Genomic DNA, 24597 nt, shown 5'->3' with positions numbered 1-24597 from the left:
TTATTCAAACACAGAATTTTGAGTGTTCCTAATAAAGTCTTTTTTTCTCTCCAACTTTCCATTTTTTCATTCTTTTCTCAAGTGAACCATATTAACAACTGAAAATACTCTGATATCTGACTAAATTTATAATCTTGGAGCGAATATTTCAGAAATAAATTTAGAACAAGTAAGTGATCCCTATCAATTGTTGAGCAGTGTATTTGGACCCGATCGATGATTTCTTCGTGAATCGGATGTGTCGTACATCCTCGAGTTCCCGAGGATCTGCAACTAAAATCATTACTTGACACTTGTCAATTGTCATGAATAGACACAGTGACAATACATTTGCCTCTATTTGGGTATATTCGAATTTTTCAAGTGAAAAAGTGTTGAAGAGCAATTTTTATAGCTTAATTCATACAAATATATTGGTTAATGAGGAAGAACAAATTTTACCCAAATTCCTAAGTTATCTGAAAAAGTGAGCAGAATTTGGCAGATTGTTTCCATAGACCTAATATCCATGGACGTCGCGTTAGAGAGAGAAGTCGGGAGAACGAATAAGATGGAACATCTTGTGGGCAGTCTGTCAACTCTCTTGATTTATTGCCTTAGAGAAAGAGAACAATATAACCTCTCTCCCAAGGGTTATTGAAATTTGAATATAAGGAAAGTGATAGTGAATATTAACTTACGAATTTTGCTTCCAAGGCAGTGGGCTTTTATTTTGGGAGAATCTAGTGAGAAGAAGAGACATTTTCAGTCAAAATTTGGTACTAGATTTATTTTATGAGAAGAAAAGACTTTCAGAATTTCAACTCGAAACACCTAAGTTGATAGAAATGATATTATTACTTATTTCCACATTATAGTCAATAAGTTTTGTTGGTTCATGAAAAAAATTCCTTTTTTTTATTTCATTGCCATTGTTGAATTTAATCCTGTTCTATCTCCACAATCTCAGTAAGAAATATAGTCTGAAATTTCTCATTTTTTCTGATTCTTCATCAAATTTCATTATATATATTTTATTTTATCATTGAATTAAGCTATTTGAAATGAAATATATAAAAAAAGTATGTACATTTCATTTAATTGAATAACGTATAAACATCATGTCTAGATTTGTTTCCAAAATGTCAGAAAGAAGTAGGTATGGTCTAAAATTTCTCAATTTTCCTGATTCACATGGTAGAAGTTCATCCAAATATATGCCATATTTTATTCCATCATTGAAATAGGCAAATCGAAATGATAAATATAAAAAAGTATGTAAATTTCATTCGATTCAGTTCATAAAACGTATATATAAATATCATGTCTTTATATCTTTCAATCAGATGATTTTGACATTTGACCATCTCGGAGTAATAAATCACCTATTTTATTGCTTTTAGATTCTTCACAGATTGACCACAGTAGCATCTCTGTTCGTATCAAGAGAAATCATATATTCTTCTCTTTCTAATGCTCTCTCCTCTACGAGCTTCTGAAAAATCACGTGACACTTGGTCCATGGATATTAGGCTTAGAACATTAATAAGAGGAATGGAAATCGCCTTGTAACTGAAGCATTTGTTTTGATGCCAACATTCGTAGCTCCTTGTCTGACCGGCGTCTATGGCAGTGGCGTAACATATTTTGATTTATTTCGAAATAATCAATTGGTGCTCAAAAATAGTTTAGAGTGTGATTTATTTATGAAAATTCTTTCGTAATTAGAAAAGGTCAATGTTTTTCTCAGTTTTATGATTTAGCCAGTGTGAAGTTAGGAAAAAAAGATTTCTAGTAATTATTAAACATAAATACGGATAAAATCTTTTTCGCTGTATGAATTTCAATTTAACACTCAAATTATTATTTCCCATTTCTTGAGATGTGAAGGGCAGTCGGAATTCGCAGGAAATCTTTTTTTCTGTTGCATTTTCTAATATAAAATATTTTCTGTAAATTTCTCAAGAATCTGATTTCACGATTTATTCAACAATGAATGACAGGATAGGCTGGTGGATTTTAATTGAATTTATTCAACTTTTTCAAAACATAAAAAACTAGTGAAAACTATTTTTCATGAACAATGATTTACTGAAAATTTGAGTCAAATTGTCTTAGGCCCCATTTTGTATTTTCAGAAAAAAATATTTGATTAAGCACTAGATTAACTACTGAAATAATAAGGGCAGCCCCTCACAGAGAAGGGAAATAATATTTCAACTGTTGAGAATTTGTGGAACAGGGGCCAACGCATTTATGTGTAGTGATAACTTTATATGATTAATATATTTTATTTGGTTGGAATCAAGTTGAAATATGACAAAATTATGTAGTATTGCTACTTTCATAAAATGAATAAAATTACTGATAAAAATCCAATCTTTTTCTAAAACACAAAAATCATTTTTTGCAATTTCATGTCTTTTTTTCTGCTTTTATGGGTACAATAATATTCTCAGCAAATATATATATATATATTGTTATGGAATGGTATTATCAACTTATAAAATCAATGAGAATACATTACCAGACTTTATCTTTCGAAAACTACAGCAAATTCATCAAATAGATAATAAAATTTAACTTGATATGATCCAATAACTTTAAAGAAAGTAGAGTAACTTTATTCATTTATTCCATTCACTTGCACATTATAAAAGTAGCATAAATCCAATATTTCTAAAGTTCTATATCAATATTCATTCAAAACATCTCAGGATCTGAAACAAAATGAAAATATTAATAAAATTCAAGTTCAATTTGATGAAATCAACAAAAGATATTCAACTCAAGTATCAGGAACCATTTATATATCATGTAAATAATGTTAAAAGAGTCAAAAGACTGAATATTCAATTTTCATTCAAAATGATAAAAAATAATCATTTATTTTATATTTCTTATGTTAATTTTCATGAAATAGCTTGTGATCTAGTGAATTACATCTAGATGCAATCTCAAAAATGTAATATTAGCTGAAATTCCTAATAAAATTGTAAAAAATGGATAGGGATAGGATATCGAATGATAAATCAGGGATTCCAAAGTAATTAATGTCTCAAACATACAAAAATGTATATATTTCTTTAGATTATAGTATAATTTAAAAATATGTAGTAGATTTTAGGAGTTATAGATAGAAATCTGTGAATATTAGGCCAAAGAAAGTGAATATTTGAAAAATTTCCAAATTGTATATAGAATATTTGAAAATTTTGTAACTTCGAATCGACCAAATGCAACATATGTGGTACCAAAAGATGGGGAAAAAAATGAAGAAATTAACTAGATCAAGATTGAAGAAGGAAAACTTACCTCAAAAGAGAAAATTGCGAAAGCATCATATTTGGAAAATTTTTTGACATCCAAGGCAATCTTGATTTCAAGAAAAAATTGAAAAGCTATATAAAGCCCAGCCGAATGACAGCTAATCAGTCAGTAAAAAACCATTGTTGAGAGCACATCATCTGACTCAAGAAATATACCTGAAATAATTGATAAAAGAAAGAATTTATTTACGAAAAATTGCAAGATATTAAAATTGTTAAATACGTACCTGAAAATCATTGTGAGAAGAAGTGGAAAAATATTTAATCAATTTCAAGAAGAAATTTCCCTGGATTCAAGCAAGTTGAAGCAGTGGAGCAATATTAAATGGAAAATGGATTCAAAACAAAGCAACTGAATTAATACAAATTAAGGTTATAATCTGGGTTCGAGGTTAGGAGCATAGAAGACGATACCACACCATAGCATAGAACACTGATGAAGTCGATGAAGATTTAAATACGTAAATATAAGATTAGATTAATATAAATTTAGTTATTAGATAAGAATTTTTTTAATAGTTAGTGAATTTCGAAAATATTATTTAAATTTAAAGAAAAAATATAATTGAATTTGAATTGAACCCTCCTGAGATATAAAGTCGGCGCAAAATTATAAAAATATAGTATCAAATTTAGTTATTGGATCGAATCAATTTAATTTATATCAACAACAAAATAATCTCAGCTTGAATATACGATCCATAACAATATATATATATATATACACATATTTCTATCCACACGAGATCCGTTACATATTCAGGCTCACCAGAGATCCACTTCATTTATTCGAATAGAGATAGAGTGATATAACTGTGAGTGTAATTTTTATCTGCGTATTTTTTTACAACTTATAAGTCCAATATTTTCTCTATCGAATATACAGATAGCCACAGAAAATTAAAATCATATTGATGGGTTACCTTCCACTTCTGCTTTTCCTCAAGGAATAAGTCATGAAATCCAGTGATCTGCTATTATTTCACCATATAGGTCGTGTTCAATTCGATCGAAACAATCGATTCGCATCAAAAAATCCCCAGCAACGGTAAATTCAGCCGAACACCGAATTTTTCAAACTTTGAGGGGTGACTAGGGGGTTTTTTTGGGGGTCACAAATTATTTCACTATATAGGTCGTTTTCAAATTGATCGAAACAATCGATTCGCATCAAAAAATCCCCAGCAACGGTAAATTCAGCCGAACACCGAATTTTCCAAACTTCGAGGGGTGCGTAGGGGGTTTTTTGTGGGTCACAAATTATTTCACCATATAGGTCGTGTTCAATTCGATTGAAACAATCGATTCGCATCAAAAAATCCCCAGCAACGGTAAATTCAGCCGAACACCGAATTTTCCAAACTTCGAGGAGTGCGTAGGGGGTTTTTTTGGGGGTCACAAATTATTTCACTATATAGGTCGTTTTCAACTCGATCGAAACAATCGATTCGCATCAAAAAATCCCCAGCAACGGTCAATTCAGCCGAACACCGAATTTTCCAAACTTCGAGGGGTGCGTAGGGGGTTTTTTGGGGTCACAAATTATTTCACCATATAGGTCGTGTTCAATTCGATTGAAACAATCGATTCGCATCAAAAAATCCCCAGCAACGGTCAATTTAGCGGACTACCGAATTTTCCAAACTTCGAGGGGTGCGTAGGGGGTTTTTTTGGGGGTCACAAATTATTTCACCATATAGGTCGTGTTCAATTCGATCGAAACAATCGATTCGCATCAAAAAATCCCCAGCAACGATAAATTCAGCCGAACACCGAATTTTCCAAACTTCGAGGAGTGCGTAGGGGGTTTTTTTGGGGGCTCACAAATTATTTCACCATATAGGTCGTGTTCAATTCGATCGAAACAATCGATTCGCATCAAAAAATCCCCAGCAACGGTAAATTCAGCCGAACACCGAATTTTCCAAACTTCGAGGAGTGCGTAGGGGGTTTTTTTGGGGGTCACAAATTATTTCACTATATAGGTCGTTTTCAACTCGATCGAAACAATCGATTCGCATCAAAAAATCCCCAGCAACGGTCAATTTAGCGGACTACCAAATTTTCCAATCTTCGAGGGGTGCGTAGGGGGTTTTTTTGGGGGTCACAAATTATTTCACCATATAGGTCGTGTTCAACTTGATCGAAACAATCGATTCGCATCAAAAAATCCCCAGCAACGGTCAATTTAGCCGACTACCGAATTTATCAAACTTCGAGGGGTTGGTAGGGGGTTTGTTTGGGGGGGTCACAAATTATTTCACCATATAGGTCGTTTTCAACTCGATCGAAACAATCGATTCGCATCAAAAAATTCCCAGCAACGGTCAATTTAGCGGACTACCAAATTTTCCAATCTTCGAGGGGTGCGTAGGGGGTTTTTTTGGGGGTCACAAATTATTTCACCATATAGGTCGTATTCAACTTGATCGAAACAATCGATTCGCATCAAAAAATCCCCAGCAACGGTCAATTTAGCCGACTACCGAATTTATCAAACTTCGAGGGGTTGGTAGGGGGTTTGTTTGGGGGGGTCACAAATTATTTCACCATATAGGTCGTGTTCAACTCGATCGTAACAATCGATTCGCATCAAAAAATCCCCAGCAACGGTCAATTTAGTCAACCACCGAATTTTTCAATCTTCGGGGGTTTGGTAGGGGGTTTGTTTGGGGGTCACAAATTATTTCACTATATAGGTCGTGTTATCTCGATCGAAACAATCGATTGGCATCAAAAAATTCCCAGCAACGGTCAATTTAGTCGACCACCGAATTTTTCAATCTTCGGGGGGGTAGGTAGGGGATAACAAGGGGGTAAATATCGTTTCACCATATAGAACGTGTTCAAAAGATATTTTATAATCGATTCGAGTCGAAAATGAGTCAATCCTCCTTCGAAAATCCCTGGTAGAGCCCTTAGAAGAAGAACTGTTCTGAAGAACGGATGAAGAGAACCGTTGCTAGGTCCGTTGCTGCTGTCACGCCCGTGTATGAACGTAGGCTTGGTTAATCGATCGTCTAGAGGTATGATTCGATTACCTGGCCTTTCGTCTTTTTCTCCGTGACTTTGTTGGGTTTGTAGTAATTAAACTCTTTTGAATTATTTACATCTATTTACAAAGACACAATTATACAGTACAAACTCAGTATAGAGAAGATCTTAATTACGTCTTAATTACAAGTTTCTCACTACGGTCATGAATTTCGTCTTTAACTCGTTTGTTGATTACTCGAAATGTCTTGGATCATCACGTCTTCGTCGTTATTCAAGTTTTCGGTCGTCTCATCTTTAACTTGTTCGCGACTCGTCTTAATCTAGTCCGCGAAACGTCTTTTCGTCTTACGTCTTTAGTTGACCGCCCGAACTTGACTCGTCTTCGACTTGAGTTGAATTGTGTCTCTGCCGATTGGAACTACCCTGTCTCGAATATTGACCTTCCTTCTTTTCGTCTTGGCCACACCCTTAGGAGAAAATACCATCCCCTAGTCCAATGAGAGCTTTGCCGTACCGCCCACAAAGATCTTCGCGGATTCCTGGAAATCGAATATTCTAGAAGGACTAGAACCTGATAAACAGATGTAACACATCTGGTACAACCGTCTTGTTCTCGAACTTTCCCAACCCCAGTAAGTCTCTTGAGATTTACAACCGACATGACACATCTTCGACACCCCCAAGAATAACACATCCTTTTTACATAATGTACAATAACAATTCGTTCCCTGTAAATCAATTGAAACTGTCATGCCCTCGACACTAAAAGAAACTAATAGGTCTCCAAGCATCCGGTTGACCATCGCAATCATTTACAGGGAACAATAATTGGATCCTACATGAATATGAATCCACGTAAGAGGGCAGTAAATGAAAAAATATTGATCTGAATTAAAAAAGGACGTTTCTTTTGGTTATTCACATTACAGTTGAATAGATTTTGATTTTTCACTTGAATGCAATAAGTTTGAATTTATTAAATTCAAGTGAAAAATCAAAATCTATTCAATTAAGCATGAATAACCCTATTCAACAAAATAATGAATATTATTTATTTACTTACTTATTCATTTATTCAATAAACGGTTCAAAATCTTTTCACAAGAAAAATTATTATTAAATTATCAATCATACAATATTATTTTCTACCATAAAAAAATCGTACAATTATACAAGTACAAAAAAAATCACAGTGTTTTAAAGCGCCTCAAGGAATCAACGACATTGGTACTTCGCATAGTGCGACCAAACGACGGATGAAAGCAAACATTGGTCTCACAAAAGTGAGATGGAGGATGGTAATGTTTCCTCGCGTAAATCTCTATGGTTTCTCTGGCCAAATCCCTGTAGTCCAGTCATTTAAGCTTAAATTAGGTAAGAATCTCGGAATTCGAGATACCCAGCTGCAAGTCTGTAAATACTTGTATATTGACTTCCTAAAAGTTGTCTCAAAACCTACATATGGTAGGGTGTGAGCAACTATTAAATTTCAAGGTCAAAGGTCACAAAAATCGTTTTTTTGCGCTTTTTTTTGGAAATATCTCATTTCCTACGGGTTTTTTGCTATTAGTATTTATTATCAATTTTGTGAAATACAAAATTCTCTACAAATTTTGTCTGAGAAAATTTTTTATATGATAAACGGTTTTCGAGATAGAGGGCGGAGAGCGCGCGGTCACACCATCACTTCAGGTCAACCAGTGCCTCCGGTCGAAAACGCGCCATATATAGTTGATGAACTATCGATAAATCAATGATTATAATAATTGTCAATTTTTATTAACTTTCAAATATTCCACCAACAAGTGCAGTTGCTCATCAACATTTCAACCGTGTATATTATCAAGTTCAAACTTGGTTAGGACATGATTTGGAACCCCAAGTATGGGGTTGGGCAACGCGAAACGATTTTCTGGAGCCCATCATGACAATTTTACCACCTGCTCCAGAAGGTTTGCTAAATACAATTTTCTGCAACTGCAAGAGTGGTTGTGGTTCGCGATGCGGATGCAGGAAAGCGGGCTTGCAATGCTCTTTAGCTTGTGGCCAATGTAATGGGCAAGCTTGTCTCAATGCTCAACCATATCAGAGCGACATTAACGAAGATGGAACCTTTGACCCCGAAATCATGGAAGAACTTGAGACAAATGTCGTTGAAGATGATACTGAAGACCAGTTTGAAATTTACCAGCAGCCAGAAGACGACAATGAAGAGGAAGAAGATGATTAAAATTATAAATTGTAGTTTTTGTACCCTTTATTCTATTTTTTAACTTCCAATAAAAATAAATGAATTGAATGATATTTTTTAATGAAAAGATCAATTCATAATTTATTTGTTTTTATTATCATCATGTAGGAAGTTATTAATATTAATTAGGTTAAAATTTAAATATAATTCCTATATTTTCATTAACAATTCTGCAATTACATGGGCAGGTAAGTGTTGTTAAATAAATTAATACTGAATAAAAAGTAGATAGGTTAAGAAAAAAATGATAAAATATAATATAATAGTTAATTAAAATTGACAATTATTTATAATCATTGATTTATCGATAGTTCATCAACTATATTAGGTGTCCCAAGGTGAGTGGCCTATTAGATTATTATGGAAACTATTGATGGTAAAGATTTCAAATTTTGTGGATAGATATTTGGCCAAGTAAGGTACATTTCTGAAATAATTTCACATTTCCAGTGTTGCCGGATGTACGACAATTTGGCAACAACTTTGTTATTTTAAAAGAGACATCCGGTATTTCTATTTTTTTTATGATACTCCATAAAATATTAAATCTATTCACTTTTACTTTTCTATCCCTATCTTCAACGGTTTTTGAGTTATTAATTATTTTTCGAAATTTTAGATCAAATTGGCGTATTACGAAAATGACTCTAGTTCGCTCAATATTTGAGATTTGAGTCAGAAATTTTGCAAGTCGTTAGATATTGATCTGATCTGTGTCACTGCTTTTAAATTATGGTTGTCAATAATACAGGACGAACCAAAAAAAAATCATCATTTGCCAAGTTACAAAATTGTAATAAAGTCTATTTTTTCAAATTAGACACCTAGTATATTTTTCAATTTTTGGAATCAGTACAACACACTCTACAATTTTTCTATTCACGTCCCTATACCTATCTCAACTGGATTCCGAGTTATATGCGTTTATTAGATTTCACATTGATTCAATAAGCGTTAATTTCATTTGTATTGTTATTTTCTCTATGTCGTTCATAGATCGATATATCAATGAATCAGTTTAATCCATAAATGTCAAAATAAACAATTATTGCCTAACAGGTGTTTTGTTCCGAGGTTTTTCTATAAATAATGGCTCAAGAAAGATATACACATATAACGCATATAACTCGTAATCCAGTTGAGAAAGGTATAGGGACGTGAATAGAAAAATTGTAGAGTGTGTTGTACTGATTCCAAAAATTGAAAAATATACTAGGTGTCTAATTTGAAAAAATAGACTTTTTTACAATTTTGTAACTTGGCAAATGATGATTTTTTTTGATCCGTCCTGTATTATTGACAACCATAATTCAAAAACAGTGACACAGATCAGATCAATATCTAACGACTAGCAAAATTTCTGACTTAAATCTCAAATATTGAGCGAACTAGAATCATTTTCGTAATACGCCATTTTGATCTAAAATTTCGAAAAATAATTAATAACTCAAAAACCGTTAAAGATAGGGATGGAAAAGTAAGAGTGAGTAGATTTAATATTTTATGGAGTATCATAAAAAAAATAGAAATACCGGATGTCCCATTTAAAATAACAAAGTTGTTGCCAAATTGTCGTACATCCGGCAACACTGGAAATGTGAAATTATTTTAAAAATGTACCTTACATGGCCAAAAATCTATCCACAAAATTTGAAATCTTTACCATCAATAGTTTCCATAATAATCTAATAGGCCACTCACCTTGGGACACCCGATATATGGCGCGTTTTCGACCGGAGGCACTGGTTGACCTGAAGTGATGGTGTGACCGCGCGCTCTCCGCCCTCTATCTCGAAAACCGTTTATCATATAAAAAATTTTTTTAGACAAAATTTGTAGAGGATCTTGTATTCTACAAAATTGATAATAAATACTAATAGCAAAAACCCGTAGGAAATGAGATATTTCCAAAAAAACGCAAAAAAACGATTTTTGTGACCTTTGACCTTGAAATTTAATAGTTGCTCACACCTCACCATATATAGGTTTTAAGACAACTTTTAGGGTGTCAATATTCAAGTATTTACAGACTTACAGCTGGGTATCTCGAATTCCGAGGTGAACTTACTATACTGACTGGACTACTGAGCCTGAATATCCGCATGATTATTAGCGCTTGAGATTATCGTAAGGAACCCATCTTTCGTCTCCAGTCATAATGCGATTCAGAATCACTTCCGTCTTTGCCTTGCAAGCAGCTGTTCTCAAGCAAACAAACGCCATTCAATATTTCTTGGCTTCAACTCGTACGGCACCCGATTTCCTTGTTTGTGAATCATTCTCATGACTTTCAGGTGTTTTGAAATGACTTGTGGCGTCACTCCCAATGATCCTGCCAATTCTTGTTGCGTTTGACACGAGTCTTGATCAAGTAATGCCTCCAATTCTGCATCTTCGAAAACCTAATCTCTTCCATCGCCATGCTGGTCTTCGACGTCAAAATCAACGTTCTTGAAGCGTTGAAACCACTCTCGGCACGTTCTTCACTATTAGCGGCCTCGCCGTAAGTATTTTAGATCATTCGATGAGCCTTAGCCGTAGATTTCTCCATGTTGAAGCAGAAAATTCAAACTTCCAGCACAAGACGAGAATTTGATTTGATTTAATTGAGAATAACTTTATGATGCAGCCACAAATCGACTAATATTTCGATGGCGTTATGTTTACAAATACCTAAGCTCATTTTATGACATCTACGATCAATTTATTTCGACCACCACTTACCGCTGCATCAAAAAGGCGGAAGCAAAGTTTTACACCTAATATTTTCTGAATAGTGAAGGTTTAACTATATTATTGTTTATGGTAATAGATGAAAAATTTGCATTAATGTTGTTATTGCATATTAGGAGTTGTGATTTCGCTGGGTTAACTTTGAGTCTCAATCAGGCCAATCATGATGTGATGTCATTTATATGAGTTTGCAGCTTTTTCAAGCAGCATTCAAGTATTTTCTCATGAGTTTAGACATTTTGACATCCACATATTGAAGAGAGATTGAGGATATAATTTGATATATGAACATTTAGGAGATATTTGTAGATATCTATATAATCGTTTATCAGATTCACATTCAGCCCACCATCTAACTCAACCCTTCGATCCCAATATCGAAAATTTCAACTCTCTAGATTTAACGTTTTAGGGTATGGCTAGATGATAGGTAGCCCTTTGAACATTTGCGGTAAATTTTCACTAATACTATTTGTTAAAAATTGTTTTCTTTCAATAGAAATTGTACGATCAATTAGAATATCTCTGTTTTATTTAGTTTTATCGGTACCATAACTCCATAAAAAAACACCCTGTAACTTTGTGAGTGTTCATTTTTATTATTATTATTTATTACTGCAGGTTCATACGAATTAGAATCCATGCATACATTTGTGCTACAAAACTACCCACTTTCCCTATTCAAATTCTTGATGGGGTTGCAACCCTCTTCAGGAGGTTGCTATTAGAAACAAACTTTGTATCCCAAATCATGTCCCCCCCTGTTATCAAAAATCAACCTGTCTGGGTGTTGTCACAAATTCTGATTCGTTGTTGAGTTATTGAGTGTGGCCACTTTTAAATGAGACACCTTGTATGCTTTCCGCATTCTGCAATGCTTGTATTGGGTATGGCCAATATATGAATAGCTGACCTTTCTTTTATAGGTATACATATGGCTTTCCTAAGGAATGCTAGTTTTATTGCTTTATTCCATTTTCTACGAATTGAATCATGCAATGCATATATGCAATATAAGTCTCGAGTTTCACATTTTTTCCAAGTTTATGTAGTTTTTTTCATATTTTATCAGGAATAGGAAATAGCGAGAAACACTTCCGACTATTGTTCCTTCACGTATATTCCATTCCCATAGTTTTCCAAGAAATCGCTTCTCTGTTCGTTTGAAAGCCTTCACATGCGAGATACATCGATTTTGTCGTGTTTTTGCTTTTAGAATTGAAGAATTTCTCCTATGAAATGGATTTGATAACTTCTATCATTTACAGAAGTATTATGGCGTGAGAGTCTAAGAGATAAATCAACGAAAGGGTCGCTTAGTTGAAAATACACGAGTAGAAGGCTTGAATGGAAAGTATCGGATAAGGAATGCAATAAATTAACTCTTCATTTTATAAATCCTAGCTTTCTGCTATTATGATAGACATCTTCAGGTATGATTTTCTGGAATATTAAAATATAAATTGAAATAACGTACAGGGTGTGCAAATAAGCGAGGTAAGCGGCTATATCTCAGGATCCACTCCGTAGAGACTTGCGGTAAAAAATTTTACCACTAAAGTGTACAAGAGAACACACTCGAAATAGTTCATACCTCAACCGCTAGGAGGCGTAATAGCTACCGTCGATCAGAAAAATTAATTTTACTCGAAAATGTTGCATATGAAGTTGAAGAAAAAATATCATTAAAAAATTCTCTATCTTTTTGAATTGTCACTTTCGATTTTACGACATCAAATAAGGATAGGTGAAAGGGAGAAATCTGACTGATTGAAACACCTGTAACTTCAGTTTGGCTCAATATTTTTGAGCAAATTAGGTCTCGTCTGAAAGATAATATCTTGTTGATTGAGGACAAAATATAGTCATGATGAATTTATTTTTGCTGCTTTCGATAGGGGGCGCTAAGTCAGAAGTTCATTGTTTTGTTCATTTTACTCCGAAATTTCAAATGTAATGATAGGATTTTCTTAACACAAACAGAAATTCCATCAAATTTGCATGAAAAAACCTGAAGGTCGCACAGCGATAATTTCAGGCGTTCTGAAGTTATGGCCGAAAGAAGATATTCTTCAACTGATGCACTGCGAAAAACCAAATTGTGTCTTTAAGTTCTAAACAGGAATCCCATCAAATTTGTATGAAAAAACCAAAAGGTCGCGAAGCGATAGCTTCAAGCATTCTGGAGTTATGGCCGAAAGAAGACACAATTTAGTTTTTCAGTGCATCAGTTAAAGAATATCTTTTTTCGTCCATAACTCCAGAACGCCTGAAGCTATCGCTTTGCGACCTTTTGGTTTTTTCATACAAATTTGATGGGATTTCTGTTTCTGTCAGATCTTAAAGGCGTTTCAATCAGTCAGATTTCTCCCTTTCACCTACCCTTATTTGATGTCGTAAAACCGAAAGTGACAATTCAAAAAGATAGAGAATTTTAAAAAGATTACATTGATGATATTTTTTCTTCAACTTTATATGAAACATTTTCGAGTAAAATTCATTTTACAACTCGACGGTAGCTATTACGCCCCCTAGCGGTAGAGGTATGAAATTCAAAACAAGTGTGTTCTCATGTACACTTTAGTGTTGAAATTTTTTACCGTAAGTCTCTACGATGAGTGGATCCTGAGATATAGCCGCTTACCTCGCTTATTTGCCCACCCTGTACAGCTTTGCTATTGAGGCTTACCGTTGATCTTTTGGAATCATTTACTTTTCATCACTAGCGCAGTTAGAGGGAGGGCTTTGGGGCTGCAGCCTCCCTCAAAAATACCAACAAATTAGTGAAAGTTTGTCAATGGAATTGACATTATGTCTTAATGAATTTTCGTTTATTATTTATAACCCAGCATTATTAGTTGCTTCGATCGGCAACTTCAATTCTTGGGGGTTGCTCCTGAAACATAACCATTGAAAAGTTTTATGAAATCTAGCGCATTTCAATTATGATTTTACTCTTATCTCGATAACGATCGCAGATGCGTAAAATTTACAAGAGAATAAAAAGAATAAGAAGAAAGAATAAAGATTTCATTTCATAATATGTTGAAATACATACAAAATAGGTTATGTGTCGAAAATATTTTCCTGTAGCTTGTTATAATTACTCGGCATACTGGATGATGTAGAACGTTACCTACAGGGTTTTCATCATAAACTGGACAAACATATATGTATACAGGGTGGCCACTTATCCAAATTTCTTATGATATCTCAATAACCGGCCCTGATAATTTCGATTTGTTTGAACTGCTTGATAATGCTTCTATGCATGCAACTTTTTCTCCATTTGACCGACCTTCTAACACTTATGGTTTAAAAGTTACCAATACAATCCCATTGAAAAAGTGGCCAGCCTGTATAGTTCATTGCCACCTCCTTTTTTGCCATAAGAACCATTTAACTCATGAACCGTTGAGTTTTTACCCAATGTGGCATCTTCCTGAAATTGTTATAAAAAACCATCTAATGATGAAATAATATAGTGGGTGTCCCTACCTCACAAGAACCATTGATAATTAAAAAAAATTACTCCATACTTTCATAGCAAAAATAGGATTAGATTGAAATTTAATTTATAGTAGGATAGTATAGTAGTAGATAAAATGACCAACAATGAGAATGAATATGAATAAAGCATACTCTTATAAAATGAAAATGAGGAACCAAATCAAAGACAATTACTATTAAATAAGTGTATACTCTCAGTTTCGTGAATTGATCATTTTTGAAGCTGGTTTGTACAATTTCCTGATGTGGATGTGTGTTGGAAGAACTTCTTCTCTATGATTTAGTTGATTCACAACAGTATGTGATATCTATAGAAATTATAAAGATATATTTTTGTGTCGGTTTTACAACCATCGGTTATGGCCAATTTATTTCCGTTGGCTACACTCCCAGAATTACTACTCCGAATAGAGAAAGAACAAAAACTGATAATTTTGTCTTTAACCTCATACTTATTCGTTGACGCTCGGTTGAACTCAACCTACGGTCAACCATCCTTTATAATAACCGGCGTGAACTTGGCAGCCACTTTTCAGCAGCCGAATTCATTCCAGCAGCCAAACGACCAGTGGCGTCGGTAGAATATAAAATTAACGAATCGATCTGTTTTTGCGGTGCAACGCAAGAATTTGCTTTTTGAGTTTACTTGAACGACTTCAGTCAAGTTTTTATGACATTCCAATGCACAAAATAATATTATAGATGAACTTGAATTATGCTGATCAATGAAACGACGGGATATATACAAGTATTTTCACGAATGAAACCTTGAAAAACGTTTAGCCAAGTTGATATTTGGTATTATTACTCTTAAATAGCTACAGAATAGCATATCCTAAGCAAATTGATTTGCAGGCCGTCTAAGGGGTAGTTTACACTTGTGAATTTTTTGAAATTTTCAAAATTCACCCAGTCAAAAATGTTTAGCCAAGTTCATATTTGGTATTATTACTCCTAAATAGCTAAAGAAAAACATATCCGAAGGATTTTGATTTGCAGGCCGTCTAAGGGGTAGTTTACACTTGTGAATTTTTCGAAATTTTGAAAATTGACCCAGTCAAAAATGTTTAGCCAAGTTCATATTTGGTATTATTACTCCTAAATAGCTAAAGAATAACATATCCGAAGGATTTTGATTTACAGGCCGTCTAAGGGGTAGTTTACAATTGTGAATTTTTCGAAATTTTCAAAAATGACCCTGTCAAAAATGTTTAGCCAAGTTGATATTTGGTATTATTACTCCTAAATAGCTAAAGAATAAAATTTCCGAAGGATTTTGATTTGCAGGCCGTCTAAGGGGTAGTTTACACTTGTGAATTTTTCGAAATTTTCAAAATTGACCCAGTCAAAAATGTTTAGCCAAGTTCATATTTGGTATTGTTACTCCTTAATAGCTAAAGAATAACATATCCGAAGGATTTTGATTTGCAGGCCGTCTAAGGGGTAGTTTACACTTGTGAATTTTTCGAAATTTTCAAAAATGACCCTGTCAAAAATGTTTAGCAAAGTTCATATTTGGTATTATTACTCCTAAATAGCTAAAGAATAACATATCCGAAGGATTTTGATTTGCAGGCCGTCTAAGGGGTAGTTTACAATTGTGAATTTTTCGAAATTTTCAAAAATGACCCTGTCAAAAATGTTTAGCCAAGTTGATATTTGGTATTATTACTCCTAAATAGCTAAAGAATAAAATTTCCGAAGGATTTTGATTTGCAGGCCGTCTAAGGGGTAGTTTACACTTGTGAATTTTTCGAAATTTTCAAAATTGAACCAGTCAAAAATGTTTAGCCCAGTTGATATTTGGTATTATTACTCCTAAATAGCTAAAGAATAACATATCCGAAGGATTTTGATTTGCAGGCCGTCTAAGGGGTAGTTTACACTTGTGAATTTTTCGAAATTTTCAAAATTGAACCAGTCAAAAATGTTTAGCCCAGTTGATATTTGGTATTATTACTCCTAAATAGCTAAAGAATAACATATCCGAAGGATTTTGATTTGCAGGCCGTCTAAGGGGTAGTTTACAATTGTGAATTTTTCGAAATTTTCAAAAATGACCCTGTCAAAAATGTTTAGCCAAGTTGATATTTGGTATTATCACTCCTTAATAGCTAAAGAATAACATATCCGAAGGATTTTGATTTGCAGGCCGTCTAAGGGGTAGTTTACACTTGTGAATTTTTCGAAATTTTCAAAAATGACCCTGTCAAAAATGTTTAGCCCAGTTGATATTTGGTATTATTACTCCTAAATAGCTAAAGAATAACATATCCGAAGGATTTTGATTTGCAGGCCGTCTAAGGGGTAGTTTACACTTGTGAATTTTTCGAAATTTTCAATAATGACCCTGTTAAAAATGTTTAGCCAAGTTCATATTCGGTATTCCCACTTTTGAATAGCTAAAGAATAACATATCCGAAGGATTTTGATTTGCAGGCCGTCTAAGGGGTAGTTTACACTTGTGAATTTTTCGAAATTTTCAAAAATGACCCTGTCAAAAATGTTTAGCCAAGTTCATATTTGGTATTATTACTCCTAAATAGCTAAAGAATAACATCCGACGGATTTTGATTTGCAGGCCGTCTAAGGGGTAGTTTACAATTGTGGATTTTTCGAAATTTTCAAAAATGACCCTGTCAAAAATGTTTAGCCAAGTTGATATTTGGTATTATTACTCCTAAATAACTAAAGAATAAAATTTCCGAAGGATTTTGATTTGCAGGCCGTCTAAGGGGTAGTTTACACTTGTGAATTTTTCGAAATTTTCAAAATTGACCCAGTCAAAAATGTTTAGCCAAGTTCATATTTGGTATTATTACTCCTTAATAGCTAAAGAATAATATATCCGAAGGATTTTGATTTGCAGGCCGTCTGAGGGGTAGTTTACACCTGTGAATTTTTCAAAATTTTCAAAATTGACCCAGTCAAAAATGTTTAGCCAAGTTCATATTTGGTATTATTACTCCTTAATAGCTAAAGAATAACATATCCGAAGGATTTTGATTTGCAGGCCGTCTAAGGGGTAGTTTACACTTGTGAATTTTTCGAAATTTTCAATAATGACCCTGTTAAAAATGTTTAGCCAAGTTCATATTCGGTATTCCCACTTTTGAATAGCTAAAGAATAACATATCCGAAGGATTTCGATTTGCAGGCCGTCTAAGGGGTAGTTCACACTTGTGAATTTTTCGAAATGTTCAAAAATGAATCTGTCAAAAATGTTTAGCCAAGTTCATATTCAGTATTATTACTCTTAAATAGCGACAGAATAATATATCCATAGGATTTTGATTTGCAGGCCGTCTAAGGGGTAGTTTACACTTGTGAATTTTTCAAAATTTTCAAGAATGACCCTGTCAAAAATGTTTAGCCAAGTTAATATTCAGTATTAGTACTCTTAAATAGCTACAGAATAACATATCCAAAGCACATTGATTTGCAGGCCGTCTAAGGGGTAGTTTACACTTGTGATTTTTTGGAAATTTTCAAAAATGACCCTGTTAAAAATGTTTAGCCAAGTTCATATTTGGTATTCCTACTTTTGAATAGCTAAAGAATAACATATCCGAAGGATTTTGATTCGCAGGCCGTCTAAGGGGTAGTTTACACTTGTGAATTTTTGGAAATTTTCAAAAATGACCCTGTTAAAAATGTTTAGCCAAGTTCATATTTGGTATTCCTACTTTTGAATAGCTAAAGAATAACATATCCGAAGGATTTTGATTTGCAGGCCGTCTAAGGGGTAGTTCACACTTGTGAATTTTTGGAAATTTTCAAAAATGACCCTGTTAAAAATGTTTAGCCAAGTTCATATTTGGTATTCTTACTCGTAAATAGCTACAGAATAACATATCCGAAGCACATTGATTTGCAGGCGGTCTAAGGGGTAGTTCACACCTGTGAATTTTTCAAAATTTTCAAAAAATTAGTCAGAAATGAACATCTTCTTGGACCGGTTAGTATAGATGTATGTAGGAAATCTCTGAATTGGTTAATACTGAGAAGGAGTGAACCAGTCAATTTCATTTGCATTTTTTGTGCACACCCAAGACGCGAAGATGATTTCATTTGCAGGTTGTGTATACGATCGTGTCATCAAAAATGCATTTTGACAACGAATGAAATAGCACGTGGATGTACCGTGAATGAAAAAATGAAGAACGGGATTTGTGATCTCTGCAGACTATATTAAATATGGAGATTTGAACCAATGATAAGGAAGTTGAATTAATAGTCGAACCGAATATTTCATTGATGTTGGTCGTTTGCGGATTATTTATTGAATGAATATATATTTTTCATATGCCTTCTTGAGCTCAGTCCTCCCGACTAAAAACGATCTAGTTTTTCCGTAAATCAATGTGCTTTGGATATGTTATTCTGTAGCTTTTTAAGAGTACTAATACTGAATATGAACTTGGCTAAACATTTTTGACAGGGTCATTCTTGAAAATTTTGAAAAATTCACAAGTGTAAACTACCCCTTAGACGGCCTGCAAATCAAAATCCTTTGGATATGTTATTCTGTAGCTATTTGAGAGTAATAATACTGAATATGAACTTGGCTAAACATTTTTAACAGGGTCATTCTTGAAAATTTCGAAAAATTCACAAGTGTGAACTACCCCTTAGACGGCCTGCAAATCAAAATCCTTCGGATATGTTATTCTTTAGCTATTCAAAAGTAGGAAAACCAAATATGAACTTGGCTAAACATTTTTAACAGGGTCATTCTAAAAATTTCGAAAAATTCACAAGTGTAAACTACACCTTAGACGGCCTGCAAATCAAAATCCTTTGGATATGTTATTCTGTAGCTATTTAAGAGTACTAATACTAAATATTAACTTGGCTAAACATTTTTGACAGGGTCATTCTTGAAAATTTCGAAAAATTCACAAGTGTGAACTACCCCTTGGACGGCCTGCAAATCAAAATCCTTCGGATATGTTATTCTTTAGCTATTCAAAAGTAGGAATACCAAATATGAACTTGGCTAAACATTTTTAACAGGGTCATTTTTGAAAATTTCCAAAAATTCACAGGTGTAAACTACCCCTTAGACGGCCTGCAAATCAAAATCCTTCGGATATGTTATTCTTTAGCTATTCAAAAGTAGGAATACCAAATATGAACTTGGCTAAACATTTTTAACAGGGTCATTTTTGAAAATTTCGAAAAATTCACAAGTGTAAACTACCCCTTAGACGGCCTGCAAATCAAAATCTTTCGGATATGTTATTCTTTAGCTATTCAAAAGTAGGAAAACCAAATATGAACTTGGCTAAACATTTTTAACAGGGTCATTCTAAAAATTTCGAAAAATTCACAAGTGTAAACTACACCTTAGACGGCCTGCAAATCAAAATCCTTTGGATATGTTATTCTGTAGCTATTTAAGAGTAATAATACTGAATATGAACTTGGCTAAACATTTTTGACAGAGTCATTTTTGAAAATTTCGAAAAATTCACAAGTGTGAACTACCCCTTAGACGGCCTGCAAATCAAAATCCTTCGGATATGTTATTCTTTAGCTATTCAAAAGTAGGAATACCACATATGAACTTGGCTAAACATTTTTAACAGGGTCATTTTTGAAAATTTCCAAAAATTCAAAAGTGTAAACTACCCCTTAGACGGCCTGCAAATCAAAATCCTTCGGATATGTTATTCTTTAGCTATTCAAGAGTAGGAATACCAAATATGAACTTGGCTAAACAATTTTAACAGGGTCATTTTTGAAAATTTCGAAAAATTCACAAGTGTAAACTACCCCTTAGACGGCCTGCAAATCAATGGGCTTCGGATATGTTATTCTGTTTCTATTGAAGAGTAAGTATTCCAAATATCAACTTGGCTAAACGTTTTTCAAGATTTCATTCGTGAAAATACTTGTATATACCCCGTCGTTTCATTGATCAGCATAATTCAAGTTCATCTATAATATTATTTTGTGCATTGAAATGTCATAAAAACTTGACTGAAGTCGTTCAAGTAAACTCAAAAAGCAAATTCTTGCGTTGCACCCCAAAAACAGATCGATTCGTTGGTTTTAAATTCTACCGACGCCACTGGTCGTTTGGCTGCTGGAATGAATTCGGCTGCTGAAAAGTGGCTGCCAAGTTCACGCCGGTTTTATAATACAGGTCCAAGTCTTAGACTACAAGTAAAATAGAGGCAGAAAATAGTTTATTTACTCAGACTACCTAGCCTCAAATTCATAGAATGTTTCTTCTTCTCTTTACTCACTACATTACACAGTTTTCCATTTTGTATATTATATTGGTACTTTAATCTCAGTTGAAATTTCACCTGAAGACAGTTCATACCATACAATGCATTCTATCTATTCACAAAAAGGGAATCATCTTCCGCAGAATGGCTCATCAAAGGGCCTGCTATAGAACGAGATTAAAATGGATATACCTACGTTGAAACCGTGAATTCTCGGTACTATTTGAAGTGTGTAAATTATTCATTACACGTATTAAATGTAATGGGGTCATTAATGTGTCTGAATGAACGCATATGTAGTCACGTTAATAAGTCTAATCAAATCTGCTGCAAAATTCCATAACTAATAACAAAATATTCGATTCGAATAAGATGAATTAATATGAACTAATAAATCATGGTTAATTTAATCACACAAGGGGAATAATTATAGGTAAGCCTAGAGATAATTGAATTATTCATGTTTGGGCTTCATCAACGAGATGAATTCTCCAAAATATATCAGGGAAGCACCGACGTGAAGTCAGGGGTATTTGAGCGTATTCGAGCAAAAAGTCTTGGTATGAGCTGACAAAATAAAAGATAAATGGTGCTCCAACTGCTCGTAACAACAGTAGAAAGTTTTGCTAATTTAGCCACAAAAAAATTTTCAGCATTCCCTTTGAGCGAGCTCTTTCACAAAATCGATTTCTGGTTCTTGTTTGACAGAAAATAGTTGTATTATACAGGGTGGCCATTTGAAAACGAAACAGCCGAGATTACAGACGAAATAAAGTTTTTCGAGAACTAATGCATAAAATGAAAAAAAAATTACTGTGCTGAAATCAGTATAAAAATACCTTTAAATTGAGGTATCACTCACTCCATCTTCCCTATTCAAAAATTGGGGGTGGGGGTTGTAGCAGCAAGGGTTGAAGCGCTATGCGTCCGTAACCTACATCTTAAGTTGTCCCCCTCGAAACAGAAATCGACCTGTCCGAGCATTTCTATCGAAAAACTTTATTTCGTCTGTAATCTCGTCTGTTTCGTTTTCAAATGGCCACCCTGTATATACATATATAAATGAGTGATCGTCTTTCATCTCCTTTGTTGAAGAGTATAAATTTCTCCAAAACTACCATTTACATTATCGTGGATTGTTTTCAAAACTTGAAATGAAATATCCATGTGACAAAAGTTGATTTTCTTATTTACAATAATAACGGTTCGACATAAAAAAATAACGTTTTTACAATTCTTGTTTTCGTTAAAACACAATATCAAAAATGTAGGTATAAAATTAGTCAACCATTTGACATCCTAGAATCGCACTCATGAACAGAAATAGATAATTGTATAAAATCAAAAATAAATTCCATATTTCATAACCCTCCAGCTTGTGAACCCAATTAATTTCAAAATGCAGAAATCCTAATACAAAATGAAATCGTAAAACTGATTTATGATTTGGTAATGTACTTATACCCAATCGTTTCAATGTTTTCGGAGTAAAAATGTTAATATAATTTTTTCATATGATTCATTTGATATCCGAACGAACAATACATTCACAAAAAGGCCCAGAAATTGGGACACGAGTATATTTTGTATGAAACCCATTTGAATAAATGCAATGAATAGTATATGCATAAGGTTGACCCTTGTTTGAAGATTTTGTTCGAAATAAATTATTCTATATGATTCCTGGAATCTTTGATATGCACGTATTTTTAATTTTTCATATAAGAAACTTTTCTCAATAGTAAATATTTGAACATCATTTATATCGAAGCTAGATGCATGCATGCATTTTTGAGAGTTTTTTGTGAGTTTTATAGTTTATTATATCTGTAAATAAAATAGTTCCGAATGATTCATGGTTTTTTCAAAGGACTTGTTGATTCAGAACTTCATAAATTAATTTCCACATATTTGGCAACACTTTCGGTCTTATACTGCCAACACATATAAAGTTGAATGAATGATCCCTATTCAGAATATGCTGTAACTCTAGGATTTAAAGACCAGATTTTCCAACTATTCCAAGATCGTAGAGAATACTTAATCACGCCAAGAATCTCAAATTGACTGAGCTCAATAAAAATCAGATATAAGTAGATGAAGTGTTCCCAACAAAAACAAGTCGCGCGTTCAAGTAATTAGCCAGAATTAATTTTCTCCTCCATAAACAATTATTATGCCACGTGACCTCTGAACGTTATATAAAAAAGTGTTTATCGATTGTATAAATATGAATTTCCTTGAAACTTGGTATACTGTATTTTTGGAGCGATTATTTGTTTGTATATACCATTGAGAATTTCATTAGAATCGTACTCACCTAATGGCCTATAGCATTGTTTCTCGAATTCCTCCAATATAGCACTCAACAGACCCAAAATAGCTTGGGGGAATTCAGTTATTAGAAACAGAAACAACAACGCTAACAGCATATTTGACGTTCTATCAGCCTGATTCACCTTCTTTTTCTTATTGGACAGCAACCCTGAAGTTTTCATATCTTTCAAGTTGACAACAGTTTGTAACAATACTTTCTTCCTCTTTTTCGTCTCAACCAGGATTGAAACCAACTTCCAGGATAAATGGGTGAGCAGGACGCAGGGTACTAATTTGATAACAACACTGTACACCCAAAAACTTATTACTTTAGCAGTTTCACTAGCAATAGCCGTAACGTAAATCGATTCACTCGTAATTTCACCTTTGTAAGTTTTGAGTTCGCTTCTTTCTATAAACTTCCCTGTAGGATCGCATGTTTGGTTGTGGTGTTTTATTGTTAAGGAGAATATTATAGGACTGCAGATGATGGGAGCACACAGATACACTAAAACGATGACATAGAAAGTTTTTTTGAGTCCGAACCAGGCTCTAGTGTTGTGTGGTTTGGAAATGGTGACATACCTCCAAACGGCTAGTATAACTGTGAGACAGCAAGAGATGAAATGGAAGATTTGGCTGAATAGAGCGTGGAAAAACATGAAGATGGCCCAGTTGTAGTTGTAGCTACTGGCATAATTCCTCCTCTCTTCATTGAAATACCTGTGGAGGCTGAATGGTATATACTCCAGCATCACCAAGAGGTCTGCAACAGCCAGACCTGCCAAGATGAGGTTGGTGGGCCATCTCATGTCCTTCCGGAGGAGCACCGTCATCATCAAGACATTCGCGACAGACCCGAAGACACATAACGTCAAACTTAACACGCCGTGCAATTGTTCGTAGGATTTTGAGAAGTTTGTCAGGTTGCAGTAGGTGGTGACATTCATGGTTCCGTTCGGAGTTGTCGTAATTAGCGCATCGAGATCGGCGGGCTGTCAAACACCATATCCGGTAGATGTTGGGACGCAAGGGATGGGTTTCGGTTGAACGTACGCTCGCGAAAAGTTTCGAACGCAAGCGTATGAGGGCGTCGTTTATTGGCGTCGGGACGGATTCATTTGGATTTGATTGGGATATGTGTTGAGTGCCTGCATTGTTCGATTGTGAGGCTTAGCTTTTTTTGTTGTGGGTAATCAGGGATATTGCCGTGGTAAAAACTGATGCTTCATCGGAATTATTG

General features: G+C 34.0%; 1 protein-coding gene across 1 annotated transcript; it reads right to left on the bottom strand.

Annotated features, from left to right (window-relative positions):
• Window positions 1–23251: 23251 nt before the first annotated feature.
• On the bottom strand, window positions 23252–24388 carry LOC123680907 (G-protein coupled receptor dmsr-1-like). Its single transcript, XM_045619029.1, has one exon. The coding sequence runs from the start codon at window positions 24302–24304 to the stop codon at window positions 23252–23254; it is 1053 nt and encodes a 350-aa protein (XP_045474985.1). The 5' UTR covers window positions 24305–24388.
• Window positions 24389–24597: the final 209 nt, after the last annotated feature.

This window comes from Harmonia axyridis, chromosome 5 (assembly GCF_914767665.1).
Source record: "Harmonia axyridis chromosome 5, icHarAxyr1.1, whole genome shotgun sequence".
In the NCBI taxonomy this organism is placed as follows: Eukaryota; Metazoa; Arthropoda; class Insecta; order Coleoptera; family Coccinellidae; genus Harmonia; species Harmonia axyridis.
This window is presented reverse-complemented; position numbering and strand designations above follow the sequence as displayed.